The sequence below is a fragment of the Stenella coeruleoalba genome (genome assembly GCF_951394435.1).
Source record: "Stenella coeruleoalba genome assembly, chromosome: 4".
NCBI classification, from domain to species: domain Eukaryota; kingdom Metazoa; phylum Chordata; class Mammalia; order Artiodactyla; family Delphinidae; genus Stenella; species Stenella coeruleoalba.
This window is the reverse complement of record NC_137149.1, coordinates 85,828,627-85,848,780: the sequence shown is the minus strand read 5'-3', so window position 1 is coordinate 85,848,780 and position 20,154 is coordinate 85,828,627. Positions and strand designations below refer to the sequence as shown.

The 20,154-nt window shown below is 34.1% G+C and overlaps 1 protein-coding gene across 1 annotated transcript in view; it reads left to right on the top strand.

The window, feature by feature from the left end:
* LOC307185332 (UDP-glucuronosyltransferase 2C1-like) overlaps positions 1 to 13,195 on the top strand; it is a gene marked incomplete at its 3' end in the record, with an annotated part of 34,429 nt that extends 21,234 nt beyond the window's left edge. Inside the window, exons 4-6 of the mRNA XM_079919480.1 lie at positions 4,921 to 5,008; positions 6,354 to 6,573; positions 12,916 to 13,195. Coding sequence (XP_079775606.1) covers positions 4,921 to 5,008; positions 6,354 to 6,573; positions 12,916 to 13,195 — 588 coding nt within the window. The remainder of the gene's footprint in view (positions 1 to 4,920; positions 5,009 to 6,353; positions 6,574 to 12,915) is intronic.
* Between the last annotated feature and the right edge of the window lie 6,959 nt (positions 13,196 to 20,154).

Genomic DNA, 20,154 nt, shown 5'->3' with positions numbered 1-20,154 from the left:
ACATATATACACTACCAAATGTAAAATAGTTAGCTAGTGGGAAGCAGCCACATAGCACAGGGAGATCAGCTCAGTGCTTTGTGACCACCTAGAAGGGTGGGATAGGGAGGATGGGAGGGAGATGCAAGAGGGAGGAGATATGGGTATCTATGTATATGTATAGCTAATTCACTTTGTTATAAAGCAGAAACTAACACACCATTGTAAAGCAATTATACTCCAATAAAGATTAAAAGAAAAAAAATCTTTAGCATTACTGTGAACTGGAAAATTAGTCACCCATAGCTTGTAGACCCCAAGTTGAAATTTTAATACAAAGAGAATTGGTGAGGGAGTTATATTAAAACATTAAACCTGTTAATATGTGAACTCTTCAAAAAAAAAAAAAGTAATGAAGCCATAATAGCTGAAAACTTCCCTAACTTGGGAAAGGAAATGGTCATCCAAGCAGAGACAATCCCAAATAGAATGAACCCAAAGAAGACCACACCAAGACATGTTGTAATGAAACAGCAAAAATAAAACATAAAGAGAGAATTTTAAAAGCCCAAGGAAAAAGGAACAAGTTAAGTACAAGGAAACTCCCATAAGGCTAAAAGCTGACTAGTCAGCAGAAACACTGCAGACCTGAAGGGAGTGGCAGGATATATTTTAAATAATGAAAGGGGAAAACTTACAACCAAGAACCCTCTACCCAGTAAGGCTCTCATTCAGATTTGATGGAGAGTTCAAAAGTTTTACAAGCAACCAAAAGCTAAGAGAGTTCAGCACCACCAAACTAGGTTTACAAGAAAAGTTAAGGGGACTTCTCTAAGTGAGAAAGAAAAGCCCACAACTAGAAACATAAAAATTGCAAAAGGAAAAATCTCATTGGTAAAGGCAAATATACTGCAAAGTCAGTAAATCAGCCATGTATTAAGCTAGAAGGAAGGCTAAAAGACAAAATTATACAATCATGTATACTCACAATAACTAGTTAAGGGATACACAAAACAAAAAGATTTAAAATATGATGTCAAAAACAGTAAGTGTGGTGAGGGAAGTAAAAAGGCAAGGTTGTTTAAAATGCATTTAATCTTAAGAGATCAGCAACTTAATCAAGTACATATATTTGTATTTATTTTGCTAAGTACAGTGTGAGGAACATGGACAATAAGTATGTAATATCTTCACATGTTTTAACTAGACTTATCATGATAATCATTTTGACACATATAGAAATACCAAATCACTATGTTGTGTAACAGATACTATCATAGTGTTGTAGGTCAGTTTTATTTCAAAAACAAAAAAGAAACAAACAAACTCACAGAAAAACAGATCAGATTTGTGGTTATCAGAGTCAGGGGATTGGGGAAGGGACAATTGGAAGAAGGTGGTTAAAAGGTTCAAACTTCCAGTTATAAGATAAATAAGTACTAGGGATGCAATAGACATCATAAATTTAGGTAACACTGCTGTACTTTATATGTGAAAATTGCTAAGAGAGTAAATCCTAAGAGTTTTCATGTCAAGAAACTTTTTTTAAAATTTCTTTAATGTTATACCTGCTGTGAGAATCATTTCATAATGTATGTGAGTAGAATCATAATGCTGTACACATTATACTTACACAGTGCTGTATGTCAATTATATCTCATAAAACTGGAAGATAAAAGAGGATATTATGAACAGTTGCACAACAAAAATTAGACAATCTAGAAGAAGTGGATAAATGCTTTGAAAAACTCTATTTACTTACACTGACTAAAAAAGAAACAGATTACTTCAACAGACCTATATCAAATTAAGAGACTGAATTAGTAATCAAAGACCTGCCAAAAAGGAAAAATCAGGGTCAGATAACATCAATGGTAAATTCTATCAAATGTTTAAGGAATTGAATAATTAAGGTAATCCTTTTCAAATATTCAAAAAATGTGGAAAGAAGGAAACAATAAATTACTCTATGAGGCCAGATGTTCCCTGTTACAAAAGCCAGATAAAGACCTCACACAAGAATAAAATTAAGGACCATGATCATCTCTAAATATAGATATTAAAATACTCAAGAAAATATTTGCAGATCAGATCTGCTAGAATGTTGAAAACAGTATTCACCGTAGTAAAATAGTATTTATGCTATTTATGCAAAGTAAATAAATATTACATTCATTGAATTACCAAAAGTAAATCAATCAATGTAATACATTACATGATTATAATGAAGGGGAAATAAAAACACTATCAAATGACCATTTCAACTTACACAGAAAAGGAAGTTGAGAAAATCCAACATTCTCTGCTGATAAAAACTCTCAAGAAACTAGGAATAGAGGGAAAAGCCCTCAAAATGATACAGGGTATTTCTGAAAAACCCACAGCTAATATCATACTCAATGGTGGAAACTAAGATCAGGAACAATACAAGGATGTATTGTTTCACTGCTGTTATATAACCTTATACTAGAAGTTTTAGCATGGGAATTATACAGGAAAAAGAAATGAAAGGCATCCAAATTGGAAAGAGAGAGGTAAAACAATGTGTATTTGCAGATGACATGATCTTATGCATAGAAAATCTCAAGAATTCAGAAAAAGCTACTAGAACTAATTACCAAACTTAACAAAAGTGCAGAATACAAGATTAACATACAAAAATCAGTTTTGTTTATATAAATGTCAGTGAACACACTGAACATGAAATTTTTTAAACTCCATTTACGAAAACAACAAAACAAATACTTAAGAATGAACCTAATTAAGGAAGTAAAATATTTGCTGCTGAAAACCACAAAACATTATTGCTGCAAGAAATTAAAGAATACCTAAATACTTGGAAAGTCATCCCATGTTCATAGATAGGAAAGCTTAACATGGTTAAGAAGTCATTACTATCCAAAGCAATCTACAGATTAATGCAATGCCTATCAAAACTCTAACAGCCTTTTTTATAGAAATGAGTAATCCAATCCTCAACCTCATATGGAACTATAAGAACTACAATCAGACAAAAAAATCTTGAAAAACAACAAAGTTAAAGGAGTCACATTTATAAACATTGAAATTAGAAATATGCTATAATACCTACAGTAAATTAACACTGTTGTACTGGAAGAAGGACAGGCATATAACCCAATGGAACAGAAGAAAATGCAGAAATTAATCCTCATATATATGGTCAATTGATTTTCAACAAGAGTGCAAGACCATTCAATTGGGGGAAAGGACAGTCTCTTCTCAACAAATAATGCTGATAAAATCTTGATATCCACATGCAAAAGATTGAAGTTGGATCCTTACCCTACACCATATGCAAAAGTTAACTGAAAATGGATCAGAGACAAACTTTAGCAGTAAAACTGTAACACTTTCCCAAGAAAATTCTCAGGGAAAACTTTATCACATTGGATTATGTCAGGATTTCATAGATATAACACCAAAGTATAAGTAAAAAAAGTAAAAAAATAAATAAATAAATTGGACTACATCAAATGCAGAACTTTTGTGCATCAAAAGATACTATCAAGAAAGTAAAATACAATGTACAGATTGGGAGAAAATCTTTGCAAATCATATCGCTGACAAGGAACTAACATGCACAATACATAAAGAACTCCTACAGCTCAACAACAGCAACAAAAACCCAATTGAAAAAGGGGAAAGTACTTGAATAGACATTTTTCCAAAGAAGGTATACAAGTGGTCAAAAAGTATATGAAAAGATGCTCAACATCGTTAATCATTAGGGAAATGCAAATCAAAGAACAAAGAGATACCACTTCACATAGGACAGCTATTATTAAAAAAAAAAAAACAAGTGTTAATGGAGAAATGAGACCTCCTGCATTGCTAGTAAGAGAGCAAAATCATGCATCTTCTCTGGAAAACATTTTTGTCGTTCCTCAGAAAATTAAACACGGAGCTATCATATAACCCAATAATTCTAATCCTGGCTATATAGCCAAAAGAATTGAAATCAGGAGCTCAAACAAATACTTGCACACCAATGTTCACAGCAACATTATTCACAATAGTAAATGAGTGGATAAAGAAAATGTGATATACACACAAAACAGAATATTATTCAGCCTTAAAAAGAAAGGAAATTCTGGCATGGTACAACATGCATGACCTTGAAAACAATGCTAAGTGAAATAATGTTAAGTGGGAAAAGGGCAAATACTGTATGATTCCACTTATATCACAAGTCTAGAGTAGTCAAATTCAAAGAGACATGAAGTAGAATGTACTTTACCAGGGGCTAGGGAGTGGAGGAAATAGGGAGTTAGTTATTGCTTAATGGTACAGAGTCTATGTTAGGGAAGGTGAAAATATCTGGGGTATAGATAGTGCTTATGGTTACAAACATTATAGATGTATTTAATGCCACCAAATTCTATACTTACAATACTTTAAAATGATAAATATCATTATGTATATTTTACTATAATTAAAAAAGGCAATGCTTGATTCTATATTAATGTGTGTGTGTGTGTGTATATATATATATATATATATATACACACACACACATACATATATATATATAACAAAGGTCAAAGCACTAACAGTTTCTTAGTGAGGTAAATAACATCTCTCCCCTTTGCCTCTGAAAACTGTTTCAAAAATCCTCTTTACCAGAATGGCTTAGTAACACCACTATGTAATTGTTTCAGGTACAGGTTATCTTTTTTCTTCATCTCCTAAGTAAGAATTAACCTGATGATGATAGCCTATCGATTAGGATTATTGCAAGCATTTGTAAACATGGTTATAGCATCAATGGTTTAAAAACATTCATTACTTAATCACTTCAGGTCTCAGTTTGCTTGTGTATTACCTGGAGGCACCGAACCAGATTAATTCTCAGTCAGTTGCTTCCTTCTGATAGGATGTGATTCTAAAAATTTTCTAGAGTAAAGGCATTTATCTTAACAGGTCCTATGGAGATACACAGGAAAGAAACCAGAAACTTTAGGAGCCAATACCCGACTATATGAGTGGATTCCACAGAATGATCTTCTTGGTAAGACCAAAGAGAAGCAAAATTAAATGGAAGTGAATGAGGGATAATCTGAATGATTACTCAGTAACAAATAAATCCAACAAATTTCTATTCAAAATAAGGAATAAACAACAACAACAAAAAACCCTTGATGTCTTCTTCACATTTCTTGTGGAGCTTGTTAAAGAAAAAATTATAAATGGCACTTGATAAAGACTGTAAGGCACACATTATTCAAAACCATCATGATACATATAGCTACTACTGCAATAGACTTCTACAGTAAGTCAGAGAGATTGGGCTCAACTCTGAGTGCAAAAAGGAAAAGTGGGAAATTTGTAGGCAAAGTTCAGAGTAGGGGGTGTCACTGGATGGCAGATTACTAAGGAAACCTCAGGGCCAAGTGGGTACCCTGGCAAAACTGCCTGAATCAGATTCTTGCTGAAGGCAAACATCACTTGGGGGATGGTGAAGTATGAAGCAACAGCTACATAGGGTGATCAGATATCAAGTTGGAAGAGTCTCGCTAAACTGACTTAGTAGGATGCTTGCTAAAATTGGGCAATGCAGAGATAAACAAATAAACCCCCAAATCAGGGCCTAGTTGAGAAGAGAGTTCAGAGGAGTTTGACTAGACTTTGGTCAAGGATAGAATCTTTGTTAAGTTCTAACATAAATATGGAATTTATAATTCTCGCATTTATGATACAATCTCTCCCTCCTCAGAATCAGAGTCAAGGAAAGTACCTTTAGATCAGGCTCTCATTAACTTTTGTATACAATATTTCAGCATCATCCTGACTCTGTATCCATTTTCTCCCACCTCTCTTCTCTTTTTCTCACTATAACTATTTGAAAAAAAATCTGATAAACCATTTCACCAACTATAATGTTATAAATGGTTCCATATTACTCAAAATAAAGGGCAAATTCCATTTTCCTAAACAGAAACCTCATGATCTTGCCCTCATCTATCTTTCTAGCCATTCTCACATTGAAACCCTGCATATATTACCCCCCTTCCCCAACCACAGAAGCATTTTTTTCTTAAATCCCTCAGTCCTGTTTACTAAAGAATTCTCACCCCAAAAACTTGTCCAAAGGCAAGTATTTTTCATCATTTAACTCTGTGCAAACCTTTCAGAGGCTTATGGGATCACTTAATTGCTGGAATCACTAGTTGCTGCTTAGCATGGAATAATCAATTGCTGCTTTCTTTAGAGTTTATAGGCATTTACATATGGCCTCATGGCACAGAATTATATAGAAGATGCTCCATAATTGAATTATTTATACAAGTGTCATGATTTTCTGTTTCTGAAACTCTTACAACATAGAATAATGATATATATTTTTTTCTTTTTAGGTCATCCCAAAACCAGAGCTTTTATTACTCACTGTGGAACCAATGGGATCTATGAAGCTATTTACCATGGGATCCCTATGGTGGGAATTCCTCTGTTTGGTGATCAGCATGATAATATTGCTCGTATAAAAGCCAAAGGGGCAGCTGTTGAAGTAGACTTGCAAAGAATGACAAGTTCCGATCTGCTTAACACTTTGAAAGCAGTTATTAACAACCCTTCGTGAGTATAGAATATATTCTTTTCTGAGAAGCATCAGTATTTTAAAAGGAGTAAATTGTTTTATTCTACTAAATTGATTACTTTTACATAATCACCAGGGGCTGGCTAACATTAAATATGATTGGCTTATACCTTTCAAATTTTATGAATGCATTTAGATTCACCTGGGCAATAGATTACTGGGCAACAACGTACAATCTCAAAGTAATACTAAATTTATTTAAATAAACTAAGCTATTACTAAATATTATTATTTTTATTAATAGTGTTTGTTGTTTATTTCTTAAAAATTGCAGATATTACCATTATAAAGAATTCAGGCAATATGACAAAAACATAAGGAGATAAAAATGAAAACCCACTTAACTCTCCTCATGTAGCTATAACCAATTACCAGTAGAAATATTACCTCAGCTATTTCCTTGTGCTAATTAATAAATAGAAAAGAAAAATAATCCTATAAAAATGGGATCATGTTACTTTTTAATTAAAAATATTTCAAGAGAAAGTCAATGAAGTAAAATTGAGAGCTCCAAGTGGAGCCATAGAAGACCCCAGCCTCCCTGTCCCCTGAAAAAGATCAACAATTAGACACTATCCATGAATAAAAATATCTCTGGGAGAGCTCTAAAGTTCACTTAAGAAATTTTAGCAACAATGTGGAACAAAAAAACTCTGAGAATAATCACATAAGAACAGTGAAGACAGCTTATTTATGCCTGCATCATCCCATCCCCAGGCCAGCATTGCTCAGCACCAACAGAGAAATTCCCAGCTAGAAAGAGTTCCTCACCAGGAAGGGAAGAGTGAACTGAGTGACCAGCTTCTAAAGCCTTTTGGGGCACAGAAGTAGAAAAACCAATCCTAAATTTGTATGAAGCCACAAAATATCTCAAATAACCAAAGAAGTCCTGAGAAAGAAGAATGAAGCTGAAGGCATCCCACTTCCTACTTCAAACTATACTGCAAAACTATAGTAAATTTAAAAGTATGGTATTGGCATAAAAATAGACACATAGACCAAAGGACAGGATTGAGAGCACTGAAACAAACCTTCATATACAAAGTTGAATAATATTTGAAAAAAGAGCCAAGAATAATCAATAGGAAAATGGTTGTCTCTTCATTAAATGGTACTGGGGTAAATTGATAATCATACGCAGGAGAATGAAATTTGGAACTCTATGTTCCATCACTTAGAATCATTGACTAGAAATGGATTAAATAGTAAAACATAACCTGAAACCATGAAACTCCCAGAAGAAAACAAAGGGGAAAAATTCCTTGACAAGGGTTTTGCCAACAATATTTTAGGTATGACACCAACAACACAAGGAACAAATGCAAAAATCAACAAGTGGGACTACATCAAACTTAAAAGCTTCTGCACAGCAAAATAAATGATCCACAAAATGAAAGGCAACTGGCAAAATGGAAGAAAATACTTGCAAAGTACATATCTGATAAGAGGTTAATATACAAAACATATAAAGAACTCTTATAAAGCAGAGTTACTGAATAGATACTTGTCCAAAGAAGACACACAAATGGCTAACACGTACATGAAAAGCAGTTTGATGTCACTAAGCATCAGGAAATGCAAATCCAAACCTTAATAAGGTATCACCTCACACCTGGTAGAATGGCCACCATCAAAAGACAAGGTATATTGTCTTTTCATCTTGTTTATTGTTTCCTTTGCTGTGCAAAAGCTTTTAAGTTTCATTAGGTCCCATTTGTTTATTTTTGTTTTTATTTTCATTACTCTAGGAGGTGGGTCAAAAAAGATCTTGCTGCAGTTTATGTCAAGGAGTTCCTACGTTTTCCTCTAAGACTTTTATAGTGTCTGGTCTTACATTTGAGTGTCTGGTCTTTAATCCACTTGAAGTTTATTTTTGTGTATGGTGTTAGGTAGTGTTCTAATTTCATTCTTTGACATGTAGCTGTCCAGTTTTCCCAGCACCACTTATTGAAGAGACTGTCTTTTCTCCATTGTATGTTCTTGCCTCCTTTGTCATAAATTAGGTGACCATATGTGCATGGGTCTATCTCTGGGCTTTCTATCCTGTACCATTGACCTATATTTCTGTTTTTGTGCCAGTACCATACTGTCTTGATTACTGTAGCTTTGTAGTATAGTTGGAAGTCTGGAAGCCTGATTCCTCCAGCTCCGTTTTTCTTTCTGAAAATTGCTTTGGCTATTTGGGGTCTTTTGTGTTTCCATACAAATTGTAAAAATTTTTGTTCTAATTCTGTGAAGAATGCCATTAGTTTGATAAGGATTGCATTGAATCTGTAGATTGCTTTGGGTAGTATAGTCATTTTCACAATATTGATTCTTCCAATCCAAGAACATGGTATATTTCTCCATCTGTTTATGTCATCTTTGATTTCTTTCATCAGAGTTTTATAGTTTTCTGAGTACAAGTCTTTCACCTCCTTAGGTAGGTTTATTCCTAGGTATTTTATTCTTTTTGTTGCAATGGTAAATGGGATTGTTTCCTTAATTTCTCTTTCTGATTTTTCGTTGTTAGAATATAGGAATGCCAGAGGTTTCTGTGCATTAATTTTGTATCCTGCAACCTTACCAAATTCATTGATTAATTCTAGTAGTTTTCTGGTGGCATCTACAGGATTTTCTATATATAGTATCATGTCATATGCAAACAGTGACAGTTTTACTTCTTCTTTTCCAATTTGTATTCCTCTTATGTCTTTTTCTTCTCTGATTTCTGTGGCTAGGACCTCCAAAACTATGCTGAATAAGAGTGGCAAGAGTGGACATCCTTGTCTTGTTCCTGATCTTAGAGGAAACGCTTTCAGTTTTTCACCATTGAGTGTGATGTTTGCTGTGGGTTTGTCATACATGGCCTTTATTGTGTTGAGTAGGTTCCCTCTATGCCCATTTTCTGGAGAGTTTTTATCATAAATGGGTATTGAACAAAAGCTTTTTCTGCATCTATGGAGATGATCATATGGTTTTTATTCCTTAATTTGTTAATATGGTGTATCACATTGATTGATTTGCATATACTGAAGAATCCTTGCATCCCTGGGATAAATCCCACTTGATCATGGTGTATGATCGTAAGGACAACCTTCAGAATGTGAGAAAATATTTGCAAATGAAGCAATGGACAAAGGATTAATCTCCAAAATGTACAAACAGCTCATCATGGAGCTCAATATCAAAAAAAAACCCAAAAAAGAATCCAATTAAAAAATGGGCAGAAGACCTAAATAGACATTTCACCAAAGAAGACATACAGATTGCCAACAAACACTTGAAAAGATGCTCGACATCACTAATTATTAGAGATAAAATCAAAACTACAATGAAGTATCACCTCACACTGGTCATAATGGCCATTATCAGAAAATCTAGAAACAATGAACGCTGGAAAGGGTGTGGTGAAAAGGGAACCCTCTTGCACTGTTGATGGGAATGTAAATTGATACAACCACTATGGAGAATAGTATGGAGATGCCTTTAAAAACTAAAAATAGAACTACTATATGACCCAGCAATGCCACTCCTGGGCATATACCCTGAGAAAACCATAATTCAAAAAGAGATATGTACCACAATATTCATTGCAGCACTATTTACAATAGCCAGGACATGGAAGCAACCTAAATGCCCATTGACAGATGAATGGATAAAGAAGATGTGGCACATATATACAATGGAATATTACTCAGCCTTAAAAAAAATTGAGTTATATGTAGTGAGGTGGATGGACCTAGAATCTGTCACACAGAGTGAAATAAGTCAGAAAGAGAAAAACAAATACTGTATGCTAACGCATATATATGGAATTAAAAAAAATGGTACTGATGAACCTAGTGGCAGGGCAGGAATAAAGATGTAGACATAGAGAATGAACTTGAGGACACAGCGGGGGAGGGGGAAGCTGGGGTGAAGTTAGAGTAGCAGCGACATATATACACTACGAAATGTAAAATAATTAGCTAGTAGGAAACAGCAGCATAGCACAGGGAGATCAGCTTGGTGCTTTGCGATGACCTAGAGGGGTGGGATAGGGAGGGTGGGAGGGAGGCTCAAGAGGGAGGGGATATGGGGATATTTGTATGCATTTGGCTGATTCACTTTGTTGTACAAAAGAAAGTAACATAGATTGTGAAGCAATTATACTCCAGTAAAGATCTATTAAAAAAAAATAAGACAAGTTATAACAAGTGTTGGTAAGGATATGAAGAATGGGGAACTCTAGTGCACTCTTGGTGGGAATGCAAATGGTGCAGTGACTATAAAAAAGAAGTATGGAGGCTCCTCAAAAGATTAAAAATAGAACTACTACACTCTCCAGTAATCCTACTTCTGGGTATGTATCTAAAGGGAATAAAAACAGAATATGGAAGAGATATCTTCACTCCCATGTTCATTGCAGCCTTGTTCACAATAGCCAAATATAAAAACAACCTAAGTTTCTGTCAGTGGATGAAAGGATAAAGAATATGTGGCATATGTATATAAAGGAATATTATTCAGCAAAGAGAAAATAGGAAATCTTTCCATTTGTGATAATATGGCATCATGCTAAATGAAATACGTCAGAGAAGGAAAAATACTGTATGATAGCACTTATATTTGTATATAAAAAGTGAAACACACAGAAACAGATACTAGAGTGGTGGTTACCAGGAGCTAGGAGTTGGAGGAATGAAGAGATGTTATACAAAATTACAAACTTTCAGTAAATTGAAACTTACTTCAGTGAATAAATTGTGGGGAACTTTGAACAACATGAAGATTAGCTCTAATCATAGATAAATAAATTCCTAATGATGAATGATTATATTTATTATGTTATTCTTTCTCATAAAAATCAAATAAATATACTTTGTGAGGAAAAAACATTAAAATTAAAAGTATTGCCAGACTTTGGATAAATATTTCTTTAATATCAGATAAATTCTTACTAAAAATTTCATATAAATCTATGAAAAAATTTTGACAGTAGAGATTAGAATAATTATTTTGTAAATGTTTCCAATTTTGGTCAGTATAGAATGACTTTTACTTGAAGTCAATTCTCAACTTCCAGTCCATGTCTCTTAAACATCACATGTTAATTTCTGTCAGCTGCATTATCATTACAACATTATCAAAGCTTACAACATACACATCTTGTCCATGACCACATTTCCAACATTGTTTAGCATTAGTTTGGTGTTTATATGGACTTGATGTAATTCATGTTTTATTACAGTATTTCTATTCCTGAACGATTTTATTATTTTTTTATCTGACAAATATTTTGTTTCTGTGTCTTGGAGCTTTTGTTGTTGTTGTTTCCTTGTTTTCCTGAGATATATCCAGAGGTATTTACTCCTTAAATTCTTGTGTATTAAGAAAGGCCTGTAGTATTTTCTTTTTAACCAAAGAGCAACAGGACTTTGTATAATTTTTTTTTTTTAGCCACAATTATCTTCCTCAGAACTTTCTACATGCTGTTCCACTATTTTCTATAATTTAATGTTCTGTATTCTCCATCAATGGTGACTGCACTTCAGTGTGGGAGAATAACCTCCCTTCTTCATGTCCTTCACAAATCCAAGGAAATCCTTTTTCTAAGTCAGCCGTTCAAAAACTTAAACCAAAACCAGGGACTGGTCTTCTGTTCCTTGACTAAAATTAGAAGGGTTAGTGTTCTAGTTATTGCCATTTTTCCCTCTCATCACTGCACTTGCATCCCTCTGTTGCTTGAAGCAAAGTTTCCAGCATCTACTCAATCTCAGGCCCTACTTCTTGCCCATAGGGTCATATTAAGCTTTTTGTTTTCAATTGAAATATCAGGGCCGTGAAGATCACAGACTGAAATCTTTCTTGCTACTGTTGAAGACTAGCTTCTTGTTAACACTAACACTCCAGACAGAACCTGGGGAAGGTTGAGGGGGAAGGGGAAGGGGTTCCTTTCTCATAGACCTACCCCTCAATGCTGCTTCCTGTCACTATCATGTTCCCAATACCATACTCAGCAAATGAGATCAAATTCTATATTCTCAACTCACATATTCTACATTCCTATTTCTGAACATTTAAAATTCTACTTCCAATTAGAAATTATTTTTTCCCCTACCTCCAATCATTACTAAGACTATGAAACATCCAATGAATTCCAGCTGATAGACCACCTTATCTAGAAATATCTCGAGGAAACAAACTTTCATGTGCATTCTGTGCCCTTAGTGATATATTTATGAAATAATGTATTAATAATTATGTAATATACCTTTGATAATATATAAAAATCTTAGGTATTTCATGTCCTTAACAAATTTTTCAAGTGAGTATCTACATATTTATTCAATCCTTAGCTATAAAGAGAATGCTATGAAGTTATCAAGAATTCACCATGATCAGCCTATGAAGCCCCTGGACCGAGCAGTCTTCTGGATTGAGTTTATCATGCGCCACAAAGGAGCCAAACACCTTCGGCCAGCCATCCACAACCTCACCTGGTACCAGTACAATTCTTTGGATGTGATTGGGTTCCTGCTAGCATGCGTGGCAACTTTTATATTCCTGGTCACTAAATGTTGCCTGTTTTGTTACTGGAAGTTTGGTAAAACTGCAAAGAAGAAAAAGAAAGAGTAGTGGGGTTTTTTTTGTTTTTTTAACAGTTGGGCTGGAAACCTTGATAAACTCCATCTGAATTAATCCAGCCACTGATTTGAACAGATTCCTCTCCTACTCTCCTGGGTTCTTATCCATTCCTCAGCTTATCAGGTCAAAGATCAAAGACTCACCCCCAAAATGTGCCACATGATTTAGAATTAAGGTTTAAAATAATCTATTCTCTAAAAAGAGATGATAAACAAATAAACACATGGAAGTTGCTACCATTAAAGACTTAGTGTTTTACTTCATTCATTGCTTTCAGCTCAACAAATTGAGATGCTGCTTGAGGCCTTAGGAACATAATGATTAACAATTTTCAGTACTGATCATATTGAATATTTCCTAAATATCTAACATCATTTTGGGTCCAGCATGTAAGAATTATTACATATTATCTAAAGGAACTTTACAAGAAGTAGTGTAGAGCATACTCTCTCTAGTCAGAGTTTCCCTTCCAATCAGGAAGGTCAGGAGACTGTTAGGGTTTCTACTCTGCTATTAAGCACATTTTACACCATCACTTTCCTTTCATATGACACACTGGACTTTGTCTCTCTTAGAATACAAAACACTATTTTTTGTCTTTGATTTGAAGATTGTCTTTCATTTGGATATTAATAATGATAGTACTTCATTTGTATTGTAACACTTTGTGGCTTCAGAAAACTAACTAATTATCATATGTTAGCATGGTTAATAGTATGATGGAGCAAAAGTAAATGATTGGAATTTAATACCCACTTTTTAAAAGTAACTTAATTTTTTAAAAAATTCTTTCCTACATTAATTTTACTTACAATAAACACATTTGGAAATAAGCAAACTTCTTAGACTACACTGCAGATTCTTTGGGGGAAAAATGCATTTCTCTGAAATACTATCTGCTGTGAGGATGATTTCTACATATAATCAGAAACTCGGTGAGTTTTCTCATTTCTTCCTTTTCTTTTACTCCATAACTTCCCCTGGTCTTCTCACAAACTGTATTGTGATCACTATACCAAGCACAAGTACTTAGGCTTCTTATTAACTAGTTGTCAGCCTGAAATCTGCAGTAAACATGAAGACAACATGTTGAATTTTAATAGAAAGTTCTCAAAAAAAAAAAGAATATTCCCTCTCCTTCTTCTCTAACCATACAGGGTCAATTTTGGGGAGTTCTGACAGTGATTTTATTTTGAAATTCTGCCAAATTCTCCATTTAAAAAAAAGTCTCTTTCTTTCATTTCCAAAAAGTCTATCCTCAGTATGCTTGCCAATAATTTGCCCATGAGGTCAAAAAATTATTCAATATAATACATATCAACCAAGTTCAGTAATAATTTACTATGGACTTTGATATTTATAACCCAAGCAAAATAGACTGAAAGTTACTATCATAGAACAAACGTAAGTCTATCAAATATAAAAATATTTTAGAAAATAATATAAAATTATCTTAGGACAAATGAAAATTATTTGGGCATTTATCTGTTTTTTTAAACAGGAATAGTGGCACAAATAAGTACAATGTAAATATAAATTTATTCTTAAATGGCAAATTAACTATAAAGAAATATAGCAGAAAAAATGTATTTTCTTAATTTTATGAGATTTGAAATAAATAATTATTATACTTTAAGGTATAAAGTTTCAAAAATGTAAGCACTAATGCTGTTTGTTTTAAGATCTAATTCATGTAATCAAAACAATAACTTACCATACTTCTAAATCATTTATTCTGGCAATAAGGTAATGTTCTTTCCTATAATAATCTTTAAAATCATAGTTTAATCTTAATGTCAAGATATCTCTTTACTTTTTCATTCTTATAAAATGATATAATATAAGGGAGTTTAAACTCAAGATTTGGATATGTTGTTAGCAATTTCTGTTTATTAAAAAAAACTACTCCTAAAAATAAATGAATATATTCTATTTATAGAGACCAAAGCTTTTCTTAAACACAAATATTTACCTATTTATATTATCTATGCATCATTATATTAACTAAATTAACAATCTGGTAATAATTTTAGGTATGCAGAGGTTAAACCTTTCTAATATGCTATATTTTTCCAGTTTAAGTTTCAATAAGAAGATTTTTCCTGGAGTTTGATGACCTCTGGCTTTCCTAGTCAGTTAAAACAATATGATTTAAAATACTCTATTTGTAAACTACATATAATCTATATTATATAATCTATATGTTAGGAAATCCTGCTCAAATATCTTCTGTGTCATGACTTATTTGAAAATAATAATAGGTGTATGCAGGTATTTTGTACATATGCACATGCATATATGTGTGAACACAAAGTGAAGCTCTATCTGTTATAAATAAAAAGTGATTCATATGGTTGTATGTCTTGATTGTCAAACTTGCTTCCCTTTTCTGATGAGGAGTGTTTGTTACTGTAATGTTCTACATATTTTACCAAAAATAATGATTAACCTACAGCCTCAGACCTACCATACTCCCCAAATTTATGGGACTATCAATGGTGATATTTCAAACGGCAATACAGTTGGGACTTTTGAGTCTGCTGCCTATGGAACAAGGAACTATCAGCTCAGCAATGCACATTGAATCACTACCTACCCTTGGCTTCTCAATGTCATTTCCTCTGCAGGTTCTTTGCTTATGAATCCCACTCCAATTCTACCATGGTTCTAGATTCTGGCTCTAATGTCTCACTCTCAATTCCTCCATTAATTTCCCACAGAGATGACCTTTTTATATCTTCAGATGTAAACCACTCCTATATGATATCAGAAGTCAACATGACACCATGAAATGCAGGCACCTGTTTTTCACCTTTGTCAGGTGGTAAAATCATGATTCTTCTACAGAGGGAAAGCTCCCCACATCGTGGATCATTTGCCCTGGTTAACATGCTTCATTTTAGATCCTGTCTCCTTTCCAGGACTCCTAGACATAAAATCTCATCATGCAGTTAGCAATAGTGATGATCCTAAAACTCATGGAGAGTTTGGAACAAATTAGACCTTTCTTCCTTTATTGATATAAAACTGCTATTTCATCATGCTCACTGAGAATGAAGAAATGCCCCAAGGTCGATATAAATGGTTAAATGAGAAATTGATTTCTAAAGATTATAATTTCTTCCATGCTAAGTATGGAAGTGCAGCATAAAGAATTTGCATCACTCACATGTGTCTCAATTTGGTCTCCAGTTGCACCTAGTCAGCCACCAGAGAATAAACAGGTTACACATGGGAAGGTGAATTTCCTTTTGGGGTGTAAAGAAAGGCAAGCAGAGAAACCCCAGTGGCTTAAGAGCCCTCCCTAATGATGCAGATCTCACCAGGAATCAACAAGTCTTCCCTTCCATAGCGAAAAGACTCATCCTCCTATGTATATTTTATAGAATAAAGGTTATTGCAGGACTAAATTCCTGGTTAATCCATGATCAGTAAGGTGAGTGATGAATGAGATGCACTAAGTGAAATGATGTCTTTCACCTCCATCTCCATGTCATTTATATATTTCTTCCTAGGTAAGCTGGAACTTCCTGAAATGTATTGATTATTGCAATTTAATATAAACAAAAGGTTGCTTGATAACTGCCTGGAAAGAACAAGTCCATGAAGAAGTATAGCATGATTTAATCTATCAAGTGTTTTCCCATATCTAAATTTGTGTCTCTGGTTTCAAGAAAAAATATAAGTATTGGAAAAACTGAAAAATATTACTAAGCAAGGAGGAATGGGTAAAAGAGAGATTCAACAGCAAAAAGCTAAAAATTAGCACTTTTATATATTATAGCTTGGTCAAAATATCTCCTTTGTCAGCTTCTATCCATAGACTAAATCAACAATGCTGTGATGGGTGCCTGTTCAAGGAATGACATAAAAAATCTGGAGAGTTAGGCTGGAGAACTGACTTGGTTGTAAAAGCATATTGGCAGTAATAGTAGAATCAGAAAATAGATACTTGATAATAATAATTCTAATGTTAATCCCCAAAGCTTTAGTTTTCCTTAGCAAATGAATTTTAATCCATTGAGAAGGAAGGAGTAATAACAATGCCCAGAGACAACTCATCCATAACTAAGCAATTTTCCTTCCTAATAGAGAAATAGCACAGATACAGTAATAGAAAAATTTGATCTGGAGAAGAGATATCAGAGATATCATTCTGAAAGCTGCAGGAACATCAGGTGTGAGCCCTTAGAAATGTTTGGTTTGTAAGGCAAACAAACATAAAGTTTACATAAAGTAGTCATACTTTCTTATGCTTAAAGTAGATTTTTTACTAAAACCATGTTTGAAAGATGTAGTTCCTCATGAGTTTATTTATATTTAATGAAGTTTCTTACTGCAGTATAATATAAATGGTTACGTTTTCTTTGTAACTCCTCCTGTCAAGAGGTGAAGCTACTTCTCCAGCCTTGAGTTTGGTCCTGCCTCATGACCCGTTTTAAAACCCAATAGAAGGTAGCAGTGTTTGCGATATATCATGTATTTGATAAATATGGAAAAAGCAGAAATTATGAGGAAAATGAAGGTACATGTTTGTTTCTGCAGAATTAGTGCTTTGGAAAATATGATAGAATGAGAACTTTAGACCATCGTAATAAGACTAAGTGAGAAAGCCAGAGGAGCCTCCTTGTCAGAATATAAAGCAATTCTCATCTCTTGCAGAAGGCAAAAGAAAAAGAAAAATCAGTTTTATTTTAAAATAAAACATTTCCAGTTCTTCTTAAATTCCCAACGTAGTTTTAACTTTTTTGAAGAGCAGGACCCTGGTTGAGAAAGAAAAGAATGCCAAGACATCAGAGAAATAGTTAATGTATGTGAAAATCTTGAATTCCTAGATTCCCCTGAGCCCACTCCTCTCTGTGAAGGGGTAGCACTTCTCCATTGTTTGAGGATGATATAGGGTCCTCTACCCTACAGAACATCTTATGTCCCTCTCAGTATCTGCTCTTATCTCCCCTCTTGGCCACAGGCCAATGACTAGGGTTAAGTCACAGGGTATAAAGCCAGGTATAAGAAGGATCAACCAAGGGAGGAAACATAGTATAGCTCAAAAGAACTGGAGGACCTATCCAATATTTACCAGCAGGAACTGAGAGATTATATATGGAACTGTATGCTGAAGAATAGGATTAAGGAAAGTAAAACATAAAATTGTATAAGGAAGCATCATTTAAAACTTTGGAGCACTCTCAGGACATAGGATTTAATACCTGGGTTCAGACTCCAGGAGATGGTGGTAACAGAGTACTAAGATTCCTGTAGAAACTTGGAAAAAGTGATGGCCCATAGGAAGTAAAACTGATATGCTGGAAGTGCCATGATAAACAGTGAAAGAAGGAATCCAAAGGCTTAGAATAGTGGATATATTAAGATTTATATGCTTGTAAGTCTGGAAAATCTACCACATGATTGTTTACTGAAGTTATAAATTGTTCAGTGTGGCCATATTCTGAGGGCCAGGTGGTTGGCAGTAACAAAACTGAGCTCAATGATGTTAATTGTAATCAAATCCAAAAATAAGAGAGACTAGGTGATGGTACTCAATCATCAGAAGTCAGACAGTCACAATGATCACAGTGAACAGTGAGGTTAGAGTGGCAGCCAAGCAGTCTTAACTCATGAAAAACTATCAATATGGTGATAGAGATAAACAGGCCACTAAAAAGGGCATTGTCCTGTCTATACTACCAGAAGAGTTTGAGGATCAGTATCAGAAGGATGAGGACCATCGCTTCACTCAAATCATAATCACTTATCAAGCTTTTAGACCTGAGAGTTTTTAGACCTGATCCATTGACTAATGAAGAGACTAAGTCCTTTAGAGGAAGAACGCTGTAGCATCACAGTAAGTGTACATGCTAATAATTTCCTCAATTCTTTCCCAAGAAGATGACAGCATCCTGGGACAGCTAATGATTTTTTCAGTCCCTCAAATATATAATTGGATAGAAATACTTTGTCAGTGGCACAAATGCAAACTGTATCCTTGACATGTGGGATAAAAGTTATAATAGTGGGAAAGGTCGGGTAGAAGCACTCTGTATTAGATTCCTAGGGCTGCTATAACAAATTACCACAAACTTGGTAGTTTATAACAACTGAAATTTATTCTTTCACAGTTACGGAAGCCAGAAGTCTGAAATCAAGGTGTTGTTATGCTCCATTACTTTTTGAGATTTCTTGAAAAATCCATTCCATGGCTCGCTACAAGATTCTGTTGGCTTCTGACAATGCATGTTGTTCCTTGGCTGTGGTTTCTCTCCAATTGCTGTCTCTCTCTTCACATCACCTTTTCCTTTGTGTGTCTATAAACCCTTTCCATCCTTCTTGCCATAAGAATATCTGTCATTGGATTTAGAGCCCATCCTAAATCCAGTATGAACTTATCTCGATATCTTTAACTTAATTACAGGCATACATCAGAGGTATAGCAGGTTGGATTCCAGACCACCACAGCAAAGCAAAGGTCACAGTGAAGTGAGTCACAAATTTATTTGTTTCTCAGTAGATGTAAAAGTTATGTCTGCACTGTAATGTAATCTATTAAGTGTGTAAAAAAATGTACCTTCCTTAATTAAAAAAGATTTTATTGCTAATCAATGTTAATCATCATCTGAACCTTCAATGTGTCATAATCTTTTTGCTGGTGGAGGTCTTACCTTTTTGATGACTGTTAATGAATCAGGCTGGTGGTTGCTTAAGACAAGGGTGGCTGTGGCACATCAATTGACTCTTTCTTTTGTTTCTCTGTAACATACAATGCTATTTGAAAACATTTTGTGCTCAATAGAACTTCATTTGAAATTGGAGTCAATCCTCTCAAACCTTGCTGCCCCTTTATCAACTAAGTTTATGCAATATTCTAAATCATTTGTTTTCATTTCAACAATCTTCATAGCATCTGCACCAGCACTACTTTCCATCTCAAGAAGTCACTTTCTTTACTAATC